Source organism: Charadrius vociferus, unplaced genomic scaffold (assembly GCF_000708025.1).
Source record: "Charadrius vociferus isolate BGI_N301 unplaced genomic scaffold, ASM70802v2 scaffold134, whole genome shotgun sequence".
Lineage (NCBI taxonomy): Eukaryota > Metazoa > Chordata > Aves > Charadriiformes > Charadriidae > Charadrius > Charadrius vociferus.
Genome location: NW_009648333.1, coordinates 7,753,241 through 7,777,282, shown reverse-complemented (window position 1 = coordinate 7,777,282; position 24,042 = coordinate 7,753,241). Strand labels below are relative to the sequence as shown.

Sequence of the window (24,042 nt, the reverse complement as noted above, 5' to 3'; positions counted from 1 at the left end):
GCTGGTAGGTACTGACTGACCTTTCAGAACTCCAGTTTCATCGGACTTGTGTAATTCTTTGCTCTTAAATAGGTTTGCTTTAGTCAGACTATGCAACTACAAAATGCCCTTTGCTAAAATACATGGTCCGAGTACCAAGTTCTTTGATGCCCTCAAGATTCTTCTGGACAAACATTTTAGCAAAACAACTTCTTTACAAGTTGAATTACTAAGTACAAGATGTTAATTGTAAAATAATACTTCAAATCATAGGCCTATTTTAAATTGTTATTTTTAGATGTTTTTAGAGTGATAATCAGAGACTACACTGATTTGGGTAGACATTAATTGTAGTATACTTAACATTAAAATCAGGTATTTACACTTTATAAGCAGGTTCAAATTTCTCACAGCAAAAATGTCCACGTTGCTACAAAATACTGCATAAGCAGAAGCTATAATGTTCTTTTATCTGTATAATGGAACTGACTAAATCTTAATATGGATTCGAAACACAGTTATTAACAAAGAAAAGGTTAGTGATTTGTTAGTTTTGATTTAGCACAAGACAACATTTGAGCCTTCCACATTGTAGGAGCAAGGGGGTAAACTTTCACTTGCTCTGGCCACACTAAATACTGGGTAACTTTTAATGTACGAACCATAGGAAGCAATTAATGACACCTTCCACCAATTTGTTCTGGGCAAATGGTTCTTAGGTATTTTCTTCTTTTCATTCTAAACCAAGACCGGGCTGGGTGTGGCTGGGTGTGTGTGGGGTTTATCAAACTGAAAAGGGCAAATTTTTGCAGAATTTTTACTACTACCCACTCTTGCAAAAATCAGGTTGGTGTGACACTTACAAAAACTTCCTGGAAATTGTAATTCCTAAGTTTGGTACTGTAATTGTCTTGGAATACTACTGATTAATGAAGAGAATGCATTTTTCTGAATAATCTAAGAAGTCTGCATGTAGGCATGTTGAAATATAACTGAATTATAGGACCAAATTATCATCATCCTATGCAATCCAGGAGATATATCTAATTCAAATTAGACATATAATTTATGAAAGATGGTGCTATTCTTCTGAACATCCTTGGCTATTCTTTATTGTTCTTTTACAGTCTACTGGAATATTTTATAGTGGCCTAGGCAAAAGAAAGATACATGCATAAGACTGAATAGTGCTGGATGATATAGATTCTTAAGGATTATATGTGATTTCTGTCATGCGTTTTGTGAAATAGAAACATGTAATACATTTACAAGAATTACTTAGTAAGCAGACTTTTCTGGTTAAGTTAACATACACTGCACACTTACAATTAGTAAACAATTAAAACATATAGCTGAACATCTTGAAATGGTTATGAAACAATCATCATTCCCACACCGTAATAAAAGGAATTGAGGACCAACAAGGAAATAAGTTTGTTACAAATGCAGTGGTTGTTATCCACATTTTACATTCAATCATAATATTACAAAAATAACAAGAAAACTATTAGACTCAACACCACTTCACAGAAAGTTCTAAAAATTTATTTAGGAAGCTAACTAACGACTACAATTATATTACAAAAATAACATACTGAAATGCGAATTTAGGAACCATAATATAGTTTAAGATTTATGTCTAAGGATTAGGTCGTCAGGAAGAACACCATTTTACCTTTAGTTAAAAATGTTAACACCTGTCATATGAAGAAAAAAAAGTGACTTTTATTGATCATACTCAAAATAAAAATTCTTCTGCTACTACAAAATTCCCCTGTACTACACAGAACCTGAAGAGGGCAGCAAGGCCTACACATTCACCTAAAAGGCAAAGCACGATGTACAAGCTTGTTCTGTATGAAAATTTTCTGCAAGTAATTTCTTGCCCTCTAGCTTCTTGTAATTTAATGTATTAGATATAGGGTTAAACTACCAAAATCAACTTTGAACTAGAATATAGCATTGTTCAGAACCACTTTACTAATTCTTTATTTGAAAATTAAAACTATCTTTGTCTCCAGCTCTTTCCAACAGTCATTATCAACACTTGGTGTTTTAAATAATGTTGTAGAAGAGCCAATGGTTGACCTTTAACTAAACTGCCTGGGTTTGAGAGAGACAAACTCTCTTCCCTGCAAACAACCCAGACATAATTGCTACCCTTGTTAAAATTCTTAATGCCATCTATCAATCACACAACACAGAAGAAATTACACTATGCAGAGGATTTCTCATCGCCAATTTGTTTTGTGTATTATAAAGATACATTATGTCCTCTACGTATTGCTTTTCAATGAAAAAATCATGAATTTAAGAAGGCATTTATGTTACATACTGCTTCAGGATTTCTACAAAACAGATGTCTTTAAACATACGTACTGTTGCTTTGCAACCTACTGGTGCTAAAGTAAGTAGCGGTAAGTAGTAAAGTCAATTAAGATTATTATAAAAATTAGAATCCTTACCCTAAACCCTCGATTGAGTCTGTCTTTCATAATGCCGATAAATTCTTTATAACTCAACTGGTCATCTCTGTCGACATCAAAAATCTTGAACACTGTGTTCACCAAATGTGGTGAAAGCTTCACGCCTGTTGCTACATACACAGCACGTTTGAATTCATCTGCATAAAGAGAACATCAGAAGAAAAAATAATACACATTAATTTAATCCACTTTGTGGAGAACGTATTACAAGATACAAGTAAACTTTTAACTTGAGTTTCACATTTTAATACTCAAAAAATAAGAAAATGTAAAAATCGGGATTCAATTTCACAGTTCTAAACCACGTAGCTCTAAACTGATATAAAATGCTACTGCTCAATTGGTAACAATTATGTTACACAAAAGCTAACAGTCCATCTACTATACACATAGGATAGTAATAAAAAAATTAGAAATCATGTTATAATTAAACCTACGTTAAATACATACTTATGGCATCTACTTAATTGACACAAAACAGAACCTGAGAAATAGAGCACAGAGGAAAGAGCGTACTCCTTTGGTAAGGCCACATGAGGTAGGACTATGCTCACGTCACTGCGTCAGACTCATGACGATGCTACTTGCAGAGAGCACACAAGTCTGACCATTTCACATATTTTTCTGATTGCACTCTCCAAGCATCTCAAATGTCGTATTAAGGACTTTAGTTACTTTATATCTGCCTCATTCTTTCAGCACCCACTTATTGATTTGTTCAAAAATCTGTCTAATCCCTCTTCGGACCTTCTGACACTGTTTCCTTCTGCAACCTTTGTAGAAGGCCAGATTCCAGATGCCCACTGTGTAAAGAAATACTTTTGTTTGCTTCAAATTGATCTCTTACTGGTGTCATCAAATGCCTCTTAACTCTCGTGTTGTAGGATCTGGAGACCAACCATTCTGCACTCAGCTTATCCACCGCTTAAATGACTTTGTAAAGCTTTCTTTCTCGAGATATCACCGAGCCTTCTCCTCTCAAAGCTGGAGCCCTAGCCTTTGTAGCCTTTTACCCGAGACAAAACTACAAACTAGGAATTACAAAACATTTTTGTATTTTTGTCAACAGTTCTGTATCTTTATCAACAGATTTTTATAAAAATATAAATACTTACCTTGACCTATGGAGCGACTTGCAAAATTATACATTTGCATTGCAATTGTGAAGTCTTCTAGGTTGTTCAAGAATTGGAAAAATGATCTAAACTCATCAAATGTGATACCCTAAAAAAGAGAAGAACAATATGCACCATAAGGATTATCAGTAGTGATGACAACTGAATAAATAAACCTTGTCGTTATGTATGTCTACTTTATTTAAGTATAGATACTACACCTATTAAAAAAAACATATTTGTAGTGAAAGTGAATAAAATACAGAATTGGAGTCTCCTGAGGAATGCAAATGTCATTGCTCTTTGCACTGCCATGGGTAGCAATTCTCACCCCAAAACCAGTCAAGAATATTGTTCCATTGCTTAAGGCAATCTTTCAGAATTCCAGGATTATTATGATATGGCAGTTAACATTAAGAATAAGAGTCTAGCTTTGTATGAATACTGGAATATGTTTACTGCTGAAAACCCGCAAACCACTATTATATATATGTGAGCGTGTGTGCTCACATACACTGAATGAATTCATAAATACATGCTATGATCTAACTTAAGCTCTGTACTTTAAGGTGAAGTTTTTACATATCCACATTTAGACACCTAAGTCTCTTCAGCTGATACTCCAAGTATCAAGTATTTCAGGGCTTGTCCAGCTTTTTAAAAAATCTTTTGCATTTTGGCCATACTTCAGAATATTTTCTGTGAAAGTTTCTCTGAAAGTGCTGTTAAAACAGCTTATTTTTTCTTCTTTCTTTATTGTACTTCTTCTGCTTTTTTCTCATCTTAACTACAAATCCAAAGACCCGATAAACTATCTCCAAATCAACTTTGAAAGAGACCTTAAACAGAGACTTTGAATTAAGCCAGGGCCATTGCCTACATCTCATTCTTCACGGTCTGTCAGCCATCCTGAACACGGGATGGCATTCTTCATCAAACCTTGATCTCCCTGGCCTCCTTTAACTATCATTCCTGCCTATTCTTCTGTCTGCTTTTATCCTTTTATCCTATTTAACTACTTCTCTCTGAAAATAAACCTGAATACAACAGGAAGACCTGTGAGCCGTTCTGTTCAAACTAACATCTCAACCTACATCGCTCCTCAAAGACGTACATAGACACTATGGTACGGTAGAACACAGAAAACATACTGAAATAAGTTTGTGACAGAGGAGGAAATGGCAGAGGTTCAATGTAAACCCATATAAGACAACAAGTACTGTGGTAAATATGGAGAGCAACATAATATTGTTAAAATAAAAGACTTTAATAGGCCTCCACCCACTAATACTAACCAATACTGTCTTCTCGTTTCATTGCATTTGACATCTAATAGTTTATGTCCAAGTTCTGTTTCTTGCACTCTGTTTAGACTGAAAACTGTCTGGGACTGGAATAGTTTTGTCACGTATTTGTGAAATACCTAGATCGGTGAAACTTCAGTCCCCAACCAGGACCCTCAGACACTATGGGAAAATAGTGGGAATGGAAAATGGCCATCAAAGCCTCAAGCTGACATTTTTAGGTTCACATTGATTTTTAAAAATCCTTAATTTGCACCAATTTGTCTGTAAAGATTCTGAATGTGGGAGATACTGTAAGAGGTCAGGCTACTGCAAAAATCCTGTCTCTTTCCATGTAACAAGAGACGATCAGTCTAGATGTAAAGTAGCCCTTGCATAGGCAAGGCTGAGAACCACTGGCCTACAAACAACCCTTTTTGCAGCTTCTGTGTTTCCAGTAGTCATGAAAACTGCTGCCATGAGTTGACACTGGAGATGAGGCAGGGCGATACAGGAGCCATACCTGCAGTCCATGGCTAAACCGTACACACTCTACAACATTTTAGCAATGAGACAAGTATCTGGCTTCATTTCGTTTATGCTGAAGTCATACACGTTTAACTCCTCTCAAGGAAGGAGGACACAAAAAAGGCAAAAGGGCAGGCAAAATGACACTCAAAGAGAGTTGGGCATACAGCATTCTGCCGTCTGTCTCCTTTCCTAGGACCGTATTTTGTTCAACTGGTATTTCCTGTATGTTTTGCATTTGGACATAGGAAGTTATGTAGATATCCCAGAATTTTCTTAATGGGAACTATTTATTTTCCATGCAAAAGGAAGCTAACTTTTTTATTTATTTGGACAGATTATATTTTACTGCAGCAAAGAAAACTGTTACATTAATGCACCAATGCTGTTAAAAATGCATAGACTTTTCTTAGGAGCTGATATTTGTAGTACCTCAAGGTGCCAGCTAAAATGAATCACTGCCTGGCATCCAGTTAGTAAAAGGAGGAAAACATCCTGTGAGCAGGCAGCATGCCAGCTGAACATTTTAACGTGACTACGGAACGCCAAATGATCATCATGTTGCTTTAGAGGCTTCTACATACAGCGCCACGGAAGATTAACATTGCCAACTGTGAGAGTAGCTGCTGGTTACTTTGCAGGCTAGACTAATTTTTCTTCTAAATGGAATCCTCTCGTTTGTATTGCAGCGTATAACTGTAACAGAATAGAGAGTACATTTTATAATTTTCGAACGTGCAAACATATGAACAGCACCTCCATGGCAGTAAGAGGCAAAGTCCCATTCTCAATAGCCTGTGATCAGCACAAGAGATGTCACAGGGATTTACTTTTTCCACTGTACTGACAGCACACTTACCAAGCCAGTGATATGGAGCTATAGAAAATGGCAATGTCTTGTTTCACTCAATGGAGGTATAGCATGTGACATACAAATACATGGCACTGGTCAAGTGCCAGCGTATTCCCAGAACGCAGCATAAGCAAACCTGTAACTGAGTGGCACAGCTTTCTACGTGGAAGTTTTCCTTAGCTGATGGGTCACCAAAGATCAAGAAGAGGAAATGACTGTGGAAGGCTTCCTTCCAGAACAGCGGCACTGGAAGACTTAGAGATGAACTTCAAAGAATACTTCCTTGTCTTTAAAAGAAAGCGTCTGTATTTATATTCACTTAATCAACTTCATCTTTGCCATTCAAATAAGTATTTCTCTATACCTATGACTGTTACTCAAGTGATACTTATTGTTTTTTACAAGCGCCACAGTGATTTTTTTTTTTTCATATTTCCATATCTATGGAAATCTTGATTTCACCCTAAACAAAAAATATCTGTGAACCACGCAGAAAGAGTTTTACACCATTTCTGTTACACCGTCTTGGCTTTGAATATTGAAAGCTGCACAGACCTTTTAGAGTAGTTGGAACTGAGCGCCTTGGCGGCTACACCGGGAACTCAGAAAGCGATGGTGAACAGGAACTCTGATCCCAACCTCACCGCTTCATCTTACACCTAACCTGGTGCAAAAGAGACAGCCCTGCTTTCCCTTTCCACTCCCCACCTATATTTATCTCTCAGTGGACCTAACTGAGATAATCCAGATATTTGAACAGAAAACTTGATTTTTGGAGTGTGTTTCTATCAGGTCAGCTGACTGACCTTTGTCTGTAGACTGAAATTACAATGTAATTTCTCACATTAAAAAAAAACCCACAAAACTGTCCAAACCGATTTATTACTTTTCTTTACGAGCTCTGCTGTCAATGCTATTAAAATATATAGCTATTACAAGAGTTAGATTTCTAGGACAGATTAATCTGATCTCCCCCTGTTAAACACAAACAGAAGGAGTATATCCCAATATTCCCTTATAGTCATTACCATCACTGCATAGCTGCCACTACATTTCTCTCAGATGCGCTTCTGACAACACATTTGCTGTTAAACAAATGAAGGACTATCTACCTCATGACCTTTACTTATTATCTTTTCTATCTCTTCAGCCATTAATAAGAACCACATGCCCACCAATAATTATATACAAGTGATGCATTATTAAGACTATAAAACACTTAGATAAAGGGTGTCAATGTTATTTTTGAAGAGGTGCTATTCCAGTGGCAGTGCAAAAGAGAAGAAAAAAAAAAAAGGGTTTTCAATGCCTCATTGCTAGAAAATTATTCTTTTTTGAGTCTTATGTTTTTTGCTGTTTAAGCTAAATTTTCACGTAATATAAAGCCTTGTTATCTAAACTTCAAAAAGATTATTAGCTATATCCTATGGAACATAATTCTATGCTATTTACTCTGCTACTTTTTGTTCAGCAAGTAATCTGAAAATCACGAGAGACACAGCCTACGATCAGAATAAAATCCTGGTAGTAATTAATTCAGTGACAGAATCTCATTCAGTCCAAGAGGGCTACGTTTTCATCTTGATGACACTGGAACTGGCTGCTGTGGCCCATTGCTGTCCTCGCTAAACAATTACCTTTTCTTCAGGAATACTGCAGCGCATGTTTTCCAGGTAACTTGATGTATTTTCCACATTTGTATACCTCAAAAGAATATGGGCAAAGTCTTCCTCACTGATGGTGTTCATCCCATTAGAGTAGGAAAGGAATTCTATCTCTAGAACCTCAGTTTGTAGGTTATCCATAAATCTAAAGCACAAACACAAATATGAAGAAATAGCAATACTTTATACCTCTACTCTTCATGTCCTTAAAAGACTCTTAGACTATAAAGCCAAATAGCATTATACAAATCAGTTCCCTCTTCACAGCACCGATTGTAAATCCTTTATCTATGCTGACATATTTTCTAATCCACACAACAATCTTAACTGAAAGATGAAGTGTTTTAGTAAGGATTAAAATGACTTAATGCTTACATTTCTAATTTACTTCTAGTTTGTGTTTGCCTAATTTTCTTCTTCAGTGGGTCACTGATCTTTATTTTTACACAATAGACTGAAAATTCCATCATGGTATTAAATGAATTCCAAAAATTCATTCCCATATAGTTACTTACAGATTGCGATTAAACCTCACCTTTCTCTTTTTAACAAGCTAAGTATGATGAGCTCTTGCAGCTGTTAAAAACTTTTTTGTTAATACTTCACTATTCTTATATTATTTCTATAAACTCTTCCCAACTTAACAACTTATTTAGTATATTTTGAACACCGAAACTGGATAAAGTATAAAACCAGCTATATATAAAAAGGAAATATAACTTCCCTGATTCTGCTTGATGTCCTAGTTATACAACCAAGGATGAAACTAGCTCTCTGGTCACAGTACTGCACTGGGAGCTCTCATTCATCTGATTGTCAAGCACACCCTGTAACACTTCCCTCTTACAGGTTCCCAAGAGTTCCCATCCCGTAAACATTGTCTGCAACACTCCTTCCCAATATATGACTTGACTTTTAAGAACTATAAGGAGCTCAAATCAAAAGGATATCTAGGCAAAAGTATCAGTGCAAGGTAAACATACAATAGTATTTCCCTCACCAGTCCATAGTTTAATGATTTTTTGAGCTGGTAAAGTAGTGTCGAATAAAACTTGATAGATCCCTCTTTCATGAATGTGTCTAAGAGGTGTTGACCACTTTAGCATTCGCAACATCTTACAGCAATAGATGGGACATTTTCACTATATGCCTTTTGAAAAAGTACCTTCTTTTCTGGCTCTTGTTTTGAACTCACATCATGATTTCACTTGATGACACTTTTTTAGATTATGTGAAATACTGAATACTTTTCATGACACACATAATTTTAAGGCAAAATATTGTGCAAACATCTGATTGATTAGAACGCACAGTTTAGTGATAACTATTAAGACAATAGGTATTGGGAATATTTACTAAGGAAACAATAAGCGAACGCAGAAACATAGAATTTTATGGCTCTGGTTTTATGGCACTCTCCCTACATTTTTTAATTTTATTTGAACTGCATTTTTTAATTCTATTTGAACTTGTGTAATAATTAAGCCAATAGCTTCCACTGTGTTTTCACTTTTTTCCCCGAACAGCTTGTTCTAAGGTGTCTACATGGTATCTTCAGAAAAATCTTAACATTTAAATATGTCCCTAGGAGCAGAGATGCACACAAAACTGCTTCTGAAGCACTGACAAACAGGTGAAAAAAAAATAAAATAATTCAAAGCCAAGAAAAAAGTTGCTGTATACCAATAAGGACAGGGTTGGGGTATAACCTCTCCACCCCAAACCAACTACGCACACAAGTGCAAACAAAATTTGCAAACGCTGCAGCGTTAGTACAGGGGTTTTATCGCTGGTCCGCTTATTGTTTTATTTTGCTCTTTGTACATATAAAACACACAAAGGGAACATAAACTTTATATACATGTCTGTATAGTAATATACTGTGTATAGTAATATAATACACATTAATTAGAAGAAGCACACAAGTATTTTTTTAACAAGGAATTAATAAAGTTGAGACTCACCTATAAAAATCTTCAAAGTTCAGTTCAGCTTTTCCTTTCTTGCCAAAAAAGTGTACAAGCAGTGTGGTATCTGACAGCGAACTTGAAATATCGTCAGCACGCTTCAATATTAGAATAAAAAAAATTAAAAGCCATGATTGCATCATTTACAGAAGTATAATCTGAGAATGCCTATCATCATAATAGACCTTCCTATTAAAAGAGTTTATGTTTTAAGTTCGCAGTCTTAAAGATTTTAGTATTAAAATCCATTAAATTAATTTACTCATGCAATTTTCACACAAAATAGCATTAGGCTGTTAATTGCATTTAGTAGAAAACACTTAAAACAACAATATAATATAATGTAAACTGCAGTGAAGGGGGAAAAAGCATGAAAAATAACACCAGAAACTCTTAAGAAAAAAAATAATGTTCTAGTCAGTTGAGGTAAACCATAAAAGTAACTCCCTTTGTATACAATCTCCTTTCCCTTCTACTATGCAACTACAAAGAAATTAAAGGACATACAGTCTTCATACAGTCTTATTTTATATTTCAAAATTATTAAGTATGGGATTGTATTCCAAAACCATTCACATCAGTCGGGTATACTTTATACGATTCTTTTCTATAACTAGCAGATGATTACAGTTTAAATTTTACTGCCCAAATACATTTAAAACAACAGAATTGTAAGAAATTTTGAGATCATGAAGTAATAGTTTGACTCATTCTCTTAAGAGTGTTCCTCATCTACCGAGTATGTGGACTATCTATCAGACAGGAATCTTTGAACATGTACTAATACTTTTTCCTTAGTAAAGAACTATCAACTTTGAAGGCACAGAATTAGAATAATAAAACCAATTCATTTTGACCATTTGTAACAGCAAGAGTTGTAAATAGGAAGACACACATATAAACAGAAGTAACTATCATCAGTGCATAAACAGAAGTAACGATCACCTGTGTATAGTGATTGTGCAACATTCCACTTTTTAACTACATATTCATTACCCTTAACTGTCTTGTATGTGCATTGATTTTACTTATTTTAAAAAGAAACTCTTGACATACGGAAGAGCTTTTTTTGAAGAGCGAGAAAAATAATTCAATAACATAGGGCTCTTAAATAAGCCATAGTATTCCACCATGGCAATGTCCTTCTGGCATTAACGTGCATCTGCCAACATTTGAAATTCAACAAGTAGTATCTTTAGTTTCCTTGCTGCACCTGCCTAGGGAGAACCTTCTGTCTGAGCTCTCATTTTCCTTACAAAGACAAGATCTTATGAAAAGTAAAGAGTGGGAGCCAGTAGTGTCTGCCCTTCTTAGGCAAGTTACCACCCATCACCAACACCTTACTTTTGGGGCAGTGTGCCTGCCAACTCTACTGTTAAAGTATGAAACAGAATGGTACAGAAACCTAGTTAGTAAGCGTTTGGGAGATGTAACAGTATTACTTTATCCCCATAATGATAGATTATAAACCTATGGGTTTATAAAAAACAGAAAACTGTTTATACAGATCTACAAAGATCTGTGTGTACAAACCTGCAAGCTGCACTCAGAGTCCTCTAAGCCTGACTTTATTTTATAACTGAAAAGGCTATGGATTTATAACAGGACGAAGAAACTCTAAATGAAGAAACTAGGAAGAAATTTTGAACAGCAGTTCAACATCATGTACTGAGAAAAAACATTTCATATCTACATTCTCTGAAAAATACTATATTAAATTGAAATTTATATACTGATTTGTAAAAAATGTAAAATGCAATATCCATTAAGAGTATTTATGTATCAACAAGGAAAAACATGAGGCAGCAACAACACATATCCTTTCCTTTCAACATCTAAGAACTAAAGAAACGAGAGAGACTTTTCTGTACTTTAGCATAATCAGTTTAGGATTCTCAAGATTGTATTTCATGTACTCTAGCTTCCTCTTTATTCTCATATTCTTCTCCAGGGAGAAATAGGATGACATAGTGTAAGTATAGGCAGAGAGATATTTCATGTCCTTCAATTAAGACAGCTCTGCTCTTCAAGTGAGCAAACTAATTCAGAAAAGTAATCAGTATTTGTCTTTTAATATTGTTATCCTCCACTACAGGACACAATATACTGAAACGCAGATACCCTGATTTCTTATGTCTTCTAAGCAATTAAATCCCTGAGCACATTCAAACAATTTCCCTCAAGTACACTGAAGAGATATCAAATGTTAAATTACAGCCTTTCATCTTGCAAAAACATTTCAAAACCTTGGACTTAGGTTGCATTCACCCATATCTAAAGAACCATTTAAAAAAAATACAATCTGTAAGTCTTTTCACAATTCCCATTTGGTCAGCCTCACTAAATGAAAAAACCCCAAACAAAAACCTCACCGCAGAAACTCAACCCAGTACGCTTCTCTGCAGAACTGCAGACAACTGAAAACTATTCCTCTGCTCCTTCTGCATTGACAGCTTTAAATAAATTCTCTCTCTTGAGGGGTCAGGATAAAAACAAAAGCCTTAATCATTTAAAACTATTATTTATTGTTCACTATAAAATGAATTTTGTATTTTAGATCAGTGAAAATGAAATGACCACACCTGTTCCCATATATACAAATATATTTTGCAGTCATTTAAATGAGAATACCTCGTTTCTCTTGACACTAACTGTAATACAAATACAGGTAAAGAGACAAACAGGAGAGAAGTGTTTTGGTCACTGTATCGGCTTGCTGCACAACAGCAACATCATTTCCTCTCAGTTTCCTAACCTGAAAAGCAGTAAATCTATTTTTATTTTTTATATTCTGCAAAATTAATTTCAAGCTTTTGATTAGAAAGGGTTGACTGAAAGTAAGTTACACTCATGAGCGATGGTCCACTTGTAGCAACATATTCTGAGAATGAAATATGCATATTACGCTTTGAGTTAGTAAGAGCTTTCTTACTGCAAGTCCTTGATTTTTCAATAGTGCTAGTAAATCTACTGATTCCCAGTTTTATTTGGTAATTTAATAAACCCACAAACTGAATTCAGTGATAACTGGCATATTCCAACAGGATGGTGTGGTTGCCAAATTAGGGATAGCAGAAACAGTACTGTAAACTGTCCTAGAAAGAAACTGGATGTGATGAATAACTTCTCTTCCCCTCAAAGAGACCTTGTAAGTTGACTCCCACAACAACGAACCTTATTTACTCTCCTTTTCGACTTACACAAGGCCTTCTCAAAAGGCTACAGAATAACACAGACTCCAGTGTCACCTAGCTTTATGCCACTTTCTTAGTACAAATGGCTATAATATTATTCAGATGGGAGAGTACCTGGGAGAGATAAGACTATGGACGAAAGCCAGCCGGCTCAAACTTAACCCAAGCAAGATAAAGATGATTATAGTGAAATATGGGAAATTGTCAGTGGAGCAAAGGCAGGACATGATTTTTCTTCACAAAATGACTTACGAGTCAGCAGAGAGACTTTTTATACATTTTACAGACAATTTAAATTAATGTTTAGTATAGCTGCTGTTAAGCTTCAATTACATTGTAGTTACAGATAATAGTCTGAGGCATCAGAAGTAAAAAAACCCGTCACACCTTCAAATTAAAATTGTGTAGAGATTACCAAACTTAGGTCCATCTATACTTGGGACGGAATTCATGCCAGCTAACTGTAGATTAAGAAGACAGTTAGTTCAGAAAACTCGGTACCCCAAGCTCCTTAAATAGTCAATGAAAAGAGCATCCTTCTCTGCCCTCTGTGTCCCACTTAGCTGACTAGACAAGACCACTGATGTTCTGGGTTTTAAAATTTGGTGAAATAAATAAGGACTGATAACCGGACTAATAGTTCAGGATCTCATCGATTTAAAAGCCAGAAAAGAAAGGCTGGATATATTGTATTGTTGCAAGATTATTATGAATGTATTATTACTATGGATATTGCTGTAAATAATGGTATAAAACTCAATACTCCAACACTACATTTTGTTCTGTTCAAAGGCAAATGAACTCGAGCTGAGAGAGGTACAGAGAAGGCCTATTTGATACCTAGGAAACGTAGGTTCTGCAGTAAGAGAAAAATCAAAGACCTTCTTGTGTTTATCCTATGATAATTAAAACTAAGGGCTATGACTACATTTATAAACACAACCATGCGTAAGACAATTAACACTAGGGAAAAAAAAGCCCTATGAAAATTAAGGGACAACAGACTGGTATAAAGGAACAACGAGTAAATTTAGCTTGGAAATTAGAAAAAGTCCATCCAAGTCCTCAGGTTATTCAATAGCTTCTGCAGAGGAACAGCAGGGACAAAACACTAATTGCTTTTAATACGGAGCACACATTGCTTATGAAGCAAAGAAAAAGATTGTTTTACCCTGGAGGTCCGTTTCAGTTCCTTGTTCTTTTCTCATTATGATCCTGCTTATGAAGCATGGGACTCGAGACCAGAGTCAGTGGGGAGTTGCTGTATGTCCTTTAATGCCACAAGCAGCAGAGCAATCGCCCTCACTCTACGGGGCACAGAGAAGCCTAAATGATCTAGTTTTCTGACCCTCTTAAATGATCAATACAAACAGATGTCTTACTCAGTTATCTGAAAGCAGATCATGAAACAAGAATCTTATGAGAATTTAAAGCACTATGGAAATTAATTAGACAGCTCAGTGATATCGCTAGTCCTACATAATGATTGTCTAATATTAAAAAAGATTGACCGCTGTTTTGGTTACCTTAAAACATTCCTGGTTTGATCCAACAATTAAAACCATCTTTGCGTGACATTGTTTTTGTGAAGATAAACTTTGATAACATACATAAAAAGCACATTAAGGACCTAAAGATTAAAACCTTAAAGGGCTGCAACTCTCATTAAAGTTGTCATATCACTGCACCAAGCCTAAATGACGAAGATTTCCTGAATTACTTCTCTAACCGTGCAATATTGCCACGATTATTGTTACAAAATGGTAAGGACTGATGAGGACTTGATCTTCCAACTCTTTCAACAGTTAACTTTGCTTTTACTTGGAAATGACAACTTTCAATTATTGCACTGCACAGAACCAAATCCATTTCATCTGAGAACTTCCAGGTTTAAAAAAAAAAAAGAAAAAAAGAAAAGAGAAGAGTAATTAAAAGGAAGAGAAGAAACAAAGTACATAAAATAGGAAAATAATCAGAACAGAAATAAAATAGCAGTCTGTTTATGGACCAGAGACAGAGGTTATCTTATACCTCCGCAAGGTCCGAAAAGAGTGCTTGGCTTGTGCTACGTCTCAAAGTATCCCAATAGCTTCTGGGGACAAGGTCCTCTCCTTCTGTTTTAAGAACCTGCAGAAGTTTCAAGAAGCACAATTGTTTGAAAACCAAAGAACAATAAAACAACCGCTTACAGACTTTAAAATCTTTTCCAACTAATTTTCAAAAGCATGGCTTGGTTCTTTTGCTTCTACACAGAGAAATTTCTACCCAGTTACACGACACTTTGCAAATGAAAGGAACACCGGTCTGTTACAGCTATTTGCTTATTACTCAAAACTTGGCTCTGCCAAAAATATCACCAGACTCCACTTTCCTGAACAAAACAAATTAGACAAAGCATAAAGTGAAAATACTAATTAAAAGTACATGTGAAAATGTCCATCTAAACTCAGTATTTTGCTGTTGTTTTTCTAACAATCTTGGTTTGCCAAAAAAATATTAATTTATATGGTTATCAATTTTTTTCTCATTGATCAAAATATGAATACCACCATACAGCTAGTTACATAAAATTAATTTCATCCATTAATCAGGATGACATCCTTGCATCAATTAAGAAATGCAAAAACCAAGCCTCGTAAGTCCAACTTCAACTGTAACATACTTATCACATCTGATACATCCGATGATCAAACTTACCTTGTTTGAAAAGAAAATAAGTGTTTAATCTCACCCAGGAAAATACGCTTACCTTTTTACTCTGAAATGTTTCATTTTTTGAGCGCCTGAAAAATCCTCCCCTATTAAAACAGGCCTTCCTTTATGTTGCAATTAGCCTTGGAAGATCTATGCAATACATTTTTTTTTTTCCACCAAAAAACCTAGGGGAGGTGATCCTAAAGACAGCAGAAGACTATTGGACTTGGTTAGAGTTGTTGCAACTGAATGAATTTTCCTCTTTCTCTCCCCAAGTTAACCTTCACTAGGCCTCCTACTTTCACAGCTCCCCACTCACGTCCAGCTGGGCAGGCAAGACAAAGCCAGAATGAGTTTAATCTTCTAACTACAAATGAAAACCGTTTTTTTTGACTCAGCACATAGTGTTCTCTTAGAATATTTATGCTGCTGTTTGATGTGTCAAACTGCATTGTTATCATAAAGAACACTGTATAGCGTTGAAGGTTTATTGTCTCTATGTATTCTACATGACATCAACACATTACGTGTACTGCTTCTCCAAGTTCTATTACGTACTTCCTCCACTAACTAATTCAACTCAGCTCTTTCTGTAAATCGTCATCAAAAAACCATGACAAACTACCAGGAATTATACCCATGCTTAATGTATATTAAACTTCTGTTCCATTTTTGAAAAAATCTGGTTTTACCTTTCTCTTACTATGGAGTAACAGTTCCTATGTCATGGCCACAGTATTCTCATATATAACTCCATCCAGTCCTAAACTGCTGAACTCAAATAACTTCACTGTGTACAGGATTAAGTCCTAACCAGTTTTTCTCTTACTTATCCCTTTGATATTTACCAGGTCATGTGAATGAACATCACCTCATTCTTTTATGCAATTCTGTAATTATCTATTTTAAGTATTCACTGAATTTACTTTCTTAGCGGAGATTTACTTTAGCCAATGGAATTAGTACTTCAGGGCATGCACATTTTATTTTCCTTACATGCATCTCATCATAATTATCATGTTCCGGTTGGCAGTTGGCTAGTGAAAGCACTCATGCAATACATGCTGAAGTAGTCTTAACACGCAACTGCAGTATGCACCAGAACATGACTTGAAAGAATTAACCTCTGCCAATGAAAATACAAAAATATTTAACCCATTTAAAATGTCACTGTATGCACTCTATGGCTTATAGACCATGACACCTCTCAAAAAATTAGAACTGTTCTGAGGAATGAAGTGAGGAGAAGGGCCCAATACAGCACTTTGGACTACCCCAGATTTTAGGGCTGCATCTCCTTGGTCTTGAGTGTCTTAAAGTCCCCAGGACATCAAGGGAAACTGAAAAGGCTGCTACACTTCTTGTTTCAGTAGGAGAAACAGAAACACATAATACCAATTTTCTGGGGTAGGGGATTTGTCAGATACTGTGAATTCCTATACATCTGAGTCTCCTTTGCTTGAAGATCTCCATTCAGGTAGTAGGAGGGCAGAAAAGGATGGTGCACACCTGGGCATCATCTTGATAAAGAATTTGGACATGGCTGGAGCCTAGAAGGGAACTGTTTTACTAGAGATGAAAATTATTGAGTAGAAAAGCCTAACTAGTTTGGTTTCAGTTTAAAATAGGAGGCAGCACAGAAACATGGCAACCACTGCACAGCACCTTTCACTACAGTAAAGCATGATCTAAAATCCATTGAATCACGAGGCCTCACATTTCCTACATTCTTCTCACAATACAGCAGCTTCTACATCATGTCACTGCACCTTTTCATGCACCAGACTTCCTTCCTCCATATTGTCCAAATTGTAAGTGCTAACTTCCCAGGAAATAAATCTGTGCATTCCTGTGAATGATTATATAAAGAAACAGACTTTAAAACTGGAATTTCACTAGTCGTCTAATTCTTCTACTTTAACATTAAATTACTCTTTTTTTTTTTTTTTTTTTTTTACAACAGTTGTACTTCTGCTGTCATCCAAAATTTAATCAGGTCATGATAAACTTATTAAAAACCCAGAAGATCTTTCTCTTCCCGATTCTCTCTGCCACTCCTCAAAAATGACCGAAAATATGTTTACTGTCCCCTCCATAATACAGGGACTATTTTCTATAAAATCCTATTGTAGTTCAGCACTGAAAGTTCTTATTTATGTGTTCTGTAAGTGACGCACAAAAATATAAAAGCTCTCTTCTGATTTCTTTTTGTTGGGGAGAATGCGGGGGTGGGAACAGAGAGGTGAAGGATTCATTTGACTAATTATTACTTCACATCATACACAAGGAAACAATACAGACCTGGATCAAACAACTCATGCAGGAGGACTTAATTTACATCCATGAATTAAAAATAAGTCTATAATTTCTTAAGATGTATTTTGTCCTTTCCCTTAAAAATATTGTTTCCTTCCTTTTATATAAATAGAGCAAGCAACCTTTCCTCCTGGTAGGCTTGCCTATTTCAGAATGCGTGCAAGAAGCATGCACAATCTTTTATGCAAGTAAAGATCCATCACATTTTTACTGATTATCAGAAGTAATTTACTTGAAGAAAAAGATCAATATCGTAAATTTTCTTATAGCATATTATTTCACTTCACTGGTGGAGACTGCATAAATTGGAAATAGTTAGAGTACATACACTGTTAGTAGAAGTATGATATCCATAAAGTTGAAGACGCTGACATACAGCAAAAACGGACCAAGGCAAGTACCACATGTCAGAATGAAGCCAAAAGAAGGGGGGGGGAAAAAAAGACAACAGAATAGGTTAAGACAAGCAAATTTTTATTTTATTAAATTTTTATTAAATATTATTAAATTTATTTGTTTGTTTGTTTTTAAAATGACAGTGAAGACGAAATGGTTTATCTACAATCTTATTCTTCAAATTTTCAAAAGAGAAGTACAGAGTTGCAGAGACTGCTTTCAGGAGAAGTGTTCCATTTTGCAAGCTTTACTTTTTCCAAAAGCTCTTCCTTTGGATGTAATAAACAGTGTGTGAGAGATTCAACAATTGACCTACAATTTTGAAAAGCTGAGGATAGGTCTCTCTGGGTGGGAAGAAAAGATCCCTTTTTACACTCAGGGAAGGTTTAAAAAGTATTAATTCTTGAAATTCAAACTTCCTATGGTTTCAGGGACAAAGACCTGAGGTCAAGCATCTATAGTCCCAAAAGAATAATGGGCACTATGATAAGTTTTGCATATATGTCAACAATCTTTCTTATAATAAGGAATTTCCTCCATAAATACACAAATCGCAAATGAACATGCTTTTTTTTCTGCTGTGGGCTTTCTAGAGACTTATCCTTGATTTTTACTTGTCCAACAGTAAATAAGTTCCTGCTACTGCTGCCATCCTCCAGACAAACCACCACAGACTTGTCTATTTCTGACTTACCTTTCTTAGGCGCATAAGAAATGCAAATTTGACATTATATAAGAATGAGTATTTAATATTCCACAAACTTCTATTCAGATAGTATACACAGCTAAAAACATTTTGCGTTGGTCACAAGCAGTATTTAACAACAACAAAAAAATATTAATATAAAATCCAAGTTCACTTGTAACATTTCATCAGCTATTCTGAAAGTACTATGTTAATAACAAGCATCAGGATCAGTATGTCTACATGAAGAGCTTCAGGTAATTATGAGAGCAGGAGTTTACTTTGGTCCTGCCACTGAGATCTCTCACTCTTAGAGACGGTAACATTGCGTCATTACTGTTCACTTTTTCCTAGATTTATAGGAATCAATGCTAGTGTCACAATCTGTAATACAATATTAAAACACTAATTTTTCCTTTCTATAAACCACTTAAATTTTTTTCGATAACTACAGTTTAAGCTAAATATTGCTTTTTTCTATGTATGATGTCATGCATATTCTTTTATTGATAGGGATTTATTGTTAAAAAAAAAATTGAAAGTGATTAGTGAAATATATACACACTATTTTGTCCTATATCGAAGAAAACAAACCAACTACCAGCTGCAACCCTTGTAACTTTACTTACCAGCATTGCACGTTTTTCTTCATCTCCTTTTCTTTCTCTCTTCTCATTTTTTTTCCTGAAAATCTCTTGTAGCTAAAAAACAAACCATTTTGTTCTTATTTAGTTTTCAAGCTATTTCACATGCGTAACTATCATTCATAGTGAGGAACACTGCAAATAGTATTAAAATGTAGTTCTTCACTAAAATATCAGTATTTCAGTGATGCTTTATTGTTCATATTAATGCCTTCATGTTTCTTCTGGGACCTTATGCATCACACAGAAAGAAAAAAGGAAACATTTTTTTCCACAAAGTGAGGCTGATAACTCTATTTGGGAGCACAATACTAAGAACATCCTATTTAGCTTTACATTTTAGCCAATCCAACCTATACAAAGAAGGGGAGTTCCAGCCTTTTTCACCACCTCTAGGCACGTCCTTTCTTGTCGGGTACTCTTTGGTATCTGTGTGGCTATGTAGTGAGCTGGATCAACCTTTTTTTTTTTTTCTTTCCCCATATTGTTAGTTTCCAGCCAGATCAGTTCTTACTCCTGCTGGCACAAGGGAGGGGTGGAAACACCTGGTGGGGGTGAAACAGTCCCCTTCAGCAGCAACAAACTACTACTCAAGAGTAATTTATCAAGTACCCTTTTTTTTCAAGTCTGTTCAAAGAATACCTTCAGGTCTTGTAAAATACCCTTTTCACAACTTTCTCTACATTAAGAGCTTTAAACATGACTTCTGAGAAAACCTCAAATACAATATTTAAAACATACAGATTCTTCAGCATATTTAGTTTTTGAAAGTATAAAGTCTTCACAGTGAGAACTGGTCTGTACTTATCTTTATTCGTAAGTATCTGCTATATTTAGATATTTTTATTTACAGCGATACTTATTAATATTCCCAAACCATTAGAAAAAAGCGTTATAGTGTTTACTCTTCACAGCAAGAGAGAGCGGTGTATTAACTATGAAGCCATCTATACCTCTACCAGTGAACTTCAGCTTTTCAAAAATTGCACGTGAAAATATTGTACTGCCACTTGTAGCATTCACTAATCTCAAAGTGGACTGGAAAAAGGATAAACACTGTGGCTGACAAATTTGTCCTATCTAGAATACGGTATTTTCAGGACCAAACATCATGGTGTACAGACACAATCGTGGCAGTCGTTTCAAAGACCTGCTTTTACCTACCAGAAGTCTGATAAAAACCTGATACTGTAATGACATGCATGCAGAGCTCCCCAGGGATCGGAATGTGAAAGATAAAGTGTGTTTGATAAATTTTGCAAGCAAGTTTTCCAAATTTAATTCCAAAATACCATATTTCAGAGAAGGCAAATGACTTAAGAGAAAGGAATCAGCAAGCTCTACTGCAGGGGTGCGACAAACTTGAAATAAATGAGTATAGTATTTAGTGATTAAACAGCAAAAGTATTTATAAATAACATATTATGAATTTCCAAATTTGACTACCATGTTCCGGAATTGCCTATAAGGCAAATGCAGACTAGAATATTGTGTGTGTCATTGTAACTATTATTGAGCGTGGGATCAATTTACAGATCTTGGTGTGTTTTTTCTATTTTTTTGCAAACCTACAGGCACAAATTACTGTAACCTATGCTGACAAGGAAGACGAGTCAAGATAGGACATTTAGCTGGACGGCCTAGAGTATTACACACTTTGCAACCCAAAACTGTGGAAAGAAGAAAGGTAAATGAAGAGAGGGAAATAGAAAGGAAATACCTTTTGAAAAGTGAAGTGACAAGCCATCAAGTAGAAGAGTGGTAGTGATTTAAAAACCCAAAAAAGGTCAGTAAAAAGCAATGCTTCCTTGGATGTATTTCCCCTACCACAGAGGCAAAGGGAGTAGGATTCTGTTGCATTCATCATTAAAGCACTTGCTACACTTCTGGAAATGGATCTTTTGTTCAGAAGGAGTGCTATAGGATACCAGCAAGTAGAAAAGTGAACGCAAAAAGGTCCTAGAAGCGCTTTCATAGGAACATTGTTTGAAACAGGATAATGAGACTGACTGCCGAAAGCAGCAAAAACAAGATCTCTTGTAACAAGGCAACACAATCCTTCTGTTCCCTGACCTCACCCCTATGACATAAGCGAAGAGGAAAGCAGAAACACCATGGAATTAGTTTACAAAAACACTAAAGCTGTTATCAGAAAAATGAATTATTTTTTAACCCTTCACTACATGTACTCTTCTCTTCAATAATCATAGAACATGTGATTCCTACACCAATCTCTTCAAATTCTCTTTATTTGCAAAACTGAATAGTGTTAACTATGCTTTCAATTTTACGATAGCTGACTGTAATCAATGGAGAAGTATTTTGCCAATGCTGGATATAGTTCAAATGGCAACACTGACATTCTCCTGCTTCCAGGCACGCAGGAGATGATGCACACCCAAGCAAGGTGAGTACAGATACCAAATGTACATTCTGGGGCCAGGTCAATCACAGCTGCAGCATCACCAAATCAACTTTATTTTCACACTTTTACCTACACAGACATTATCTATCTACCTACCTACCTATTTTAGTCTGTCTCACTTTAGACCTAACATCCTGACTTATGGGTTTTGATCTAATTTTGGAAGGGTCACTGACACGGTAATCAAGTAGAGTTAGGGTTAGGTTTAATCTACACAAATTTGCTAAATATAATAATAGGTGGAGAAAAATATATCTAATGGTTGAAAATTCTCCTTTCTTTCTTCTGTCCACCAAGTCCGGTAACAGAAAAAGAATAAGAAGGAGAAATTTTTATCAGGGACCATGACAGAGAACAAATAAAAATCCTCTGCAGGATATGCAGAAGACTATAAAAGCACAGTTAGAAAGAAAGATGCAATATCCATAGTTAAATGTTGTCCTTGCTTCCCGCCTTATATACTTATTTGATTTCATTTTCAGCACCAGTTTCTGAAAGACAACTCCTGCTTCAATTTCCTTCCACCTAGCTGTTGTAATGGAAGATATTTTTTTTTTAAAAAAATTTAGTTAGTCTATTCCACCAATTCTGTTTTGTTGAATTATGAAATACTTCTGTTTAATCTTTTTTCCCTTCTTTTTTTTTTTTCTTCTTTCTCTAATTTTCCATTGGCCAATTAATCCAATGCTTGCTGGCTTTTTCCCCCAACTGGAGGGGATAGCTATTAGGAATTAGCAAATATTACGATGAGTACGTTTAACATTAGAACACAACAAAAAATGATCAGCATGCCACAATTTGCAAGTGGTGACAGCTTCCAACATAAATGAGACCCGTTCTGCTTAAGCTATGCCACCAGAAAACAAGTCCCCAGATCTCACCTCTCACTTCTTTGAAAAGGAGAATTGAGGGAAGTTCAATGTGTTGAGCACTATTTCTTTCACATTTCCATTTTCTTTAGGTTAGCATAGCTTATCTGAATCAAAACTTATACATTGACTTGAAAAATATTAAGAACCATCACACAGGAAACTAGGGTGTCTTAGTTTTAAATAAATCAGGGTCTGACTTAAATTCATTCCATGTGTCTGTTTCATTCTTTATATTTTTTTCCATTATCATCTTCTTCAGTAAGGCAGTGGGCTCATACGTATTTACCGTATTTATTTATAAACTCAACTACAAAAAAAAATGTATGAAGATAAGAAGTGATGTCTTCTGCAAATACCTTTTTTTTTTTTACAAACATCTGATTCAATTCTTATAACTATTTTTTATTCTATTAATCGCCTGCACTTGTTCAGTAGAAAATAAAGGCCTTGTGCAGTCTTCACAAAACTTGTTGAAACCACTAACCACAAAATTTTAAATGTTAATTTCTAAAGAAATGTAAAAAAATATGTTTGCCATAACAGGGAGTTTCAGTGTAATCCCAGACATCTGCTGCGTATGGCCATTACCAATTTAGAAAACTCTGATTTATACTGTATTGTACAGTTTGTTAATGTAAAGCCATGCAGTCACTGTAAAATGAGAAGCCCTAACGAGTGGGAAATCTACATTTCATGATTTATTTTTTTTTAAATGATCAATTTTTTACTTCATCACTGACATTCATTTAGAATAGCATTAATCATTCCTCCCATTTCTTTTAAAATCAGAATATGAATGAAATGAACACAAGTCTGAAATAGACCTCTTGTTCCAAAGCTTTTTAATATTATACTTGTCAGTGCAAACATCACTCTCCTGTACTTCGTGGATCCTATCACCTGAAAACTTCTGAAGTACTCAAATTTTAAGATGCAATGAT

At 35.3% G+C, this 24,042-nt stretch overlaps 1 protein-coding gene across 1 annotated transcript in view; it reads right to left on the bottom strand.

The window, feature by feature from the left end:
* MICU3 (mitochondrial calcium uptake family, member 3) overlaps positions 1 to 24,042 on the bottom strand; it is a 52,966-nt gene that overhangs the window by 7,196 nt on the left and 21,728 nt on the right. The window contains exons 7-13 of the mRNA XM_009885044.1: positions 19,790 to 19,861; positions 18,408 to 18,446; positions 15,101 to 15,196; positions 9,873 to 9,973; positions 7,882 to 8,053; positions 3,581 to 3,689; positions 2,445 to 2,602 (exon numbers count right to left, since the gene is read on the bottom strand). Coding sequence (XP_009883346.1) covers positions 2,445 to 2,602; positions 3,581 to 3,689; positions 7,882 to 8,053; positions 9,873 to 9,973; positions 15,101 to 15,196; positions 18,408 to 18,446; positions 19,790 to 19,861 — 747 coding nt within the window. The remainder of the gene's footprint in view (positions 1 to 2,444; positions 2,603 to 3,580; positions 3,690 to 7,881; positions 8,054 to 9,872; positions 9,974 to 15,100; positions 15,197 to 18,407; positions 18,447 to 19,789; positions 19,862 to 24,042) is intronic.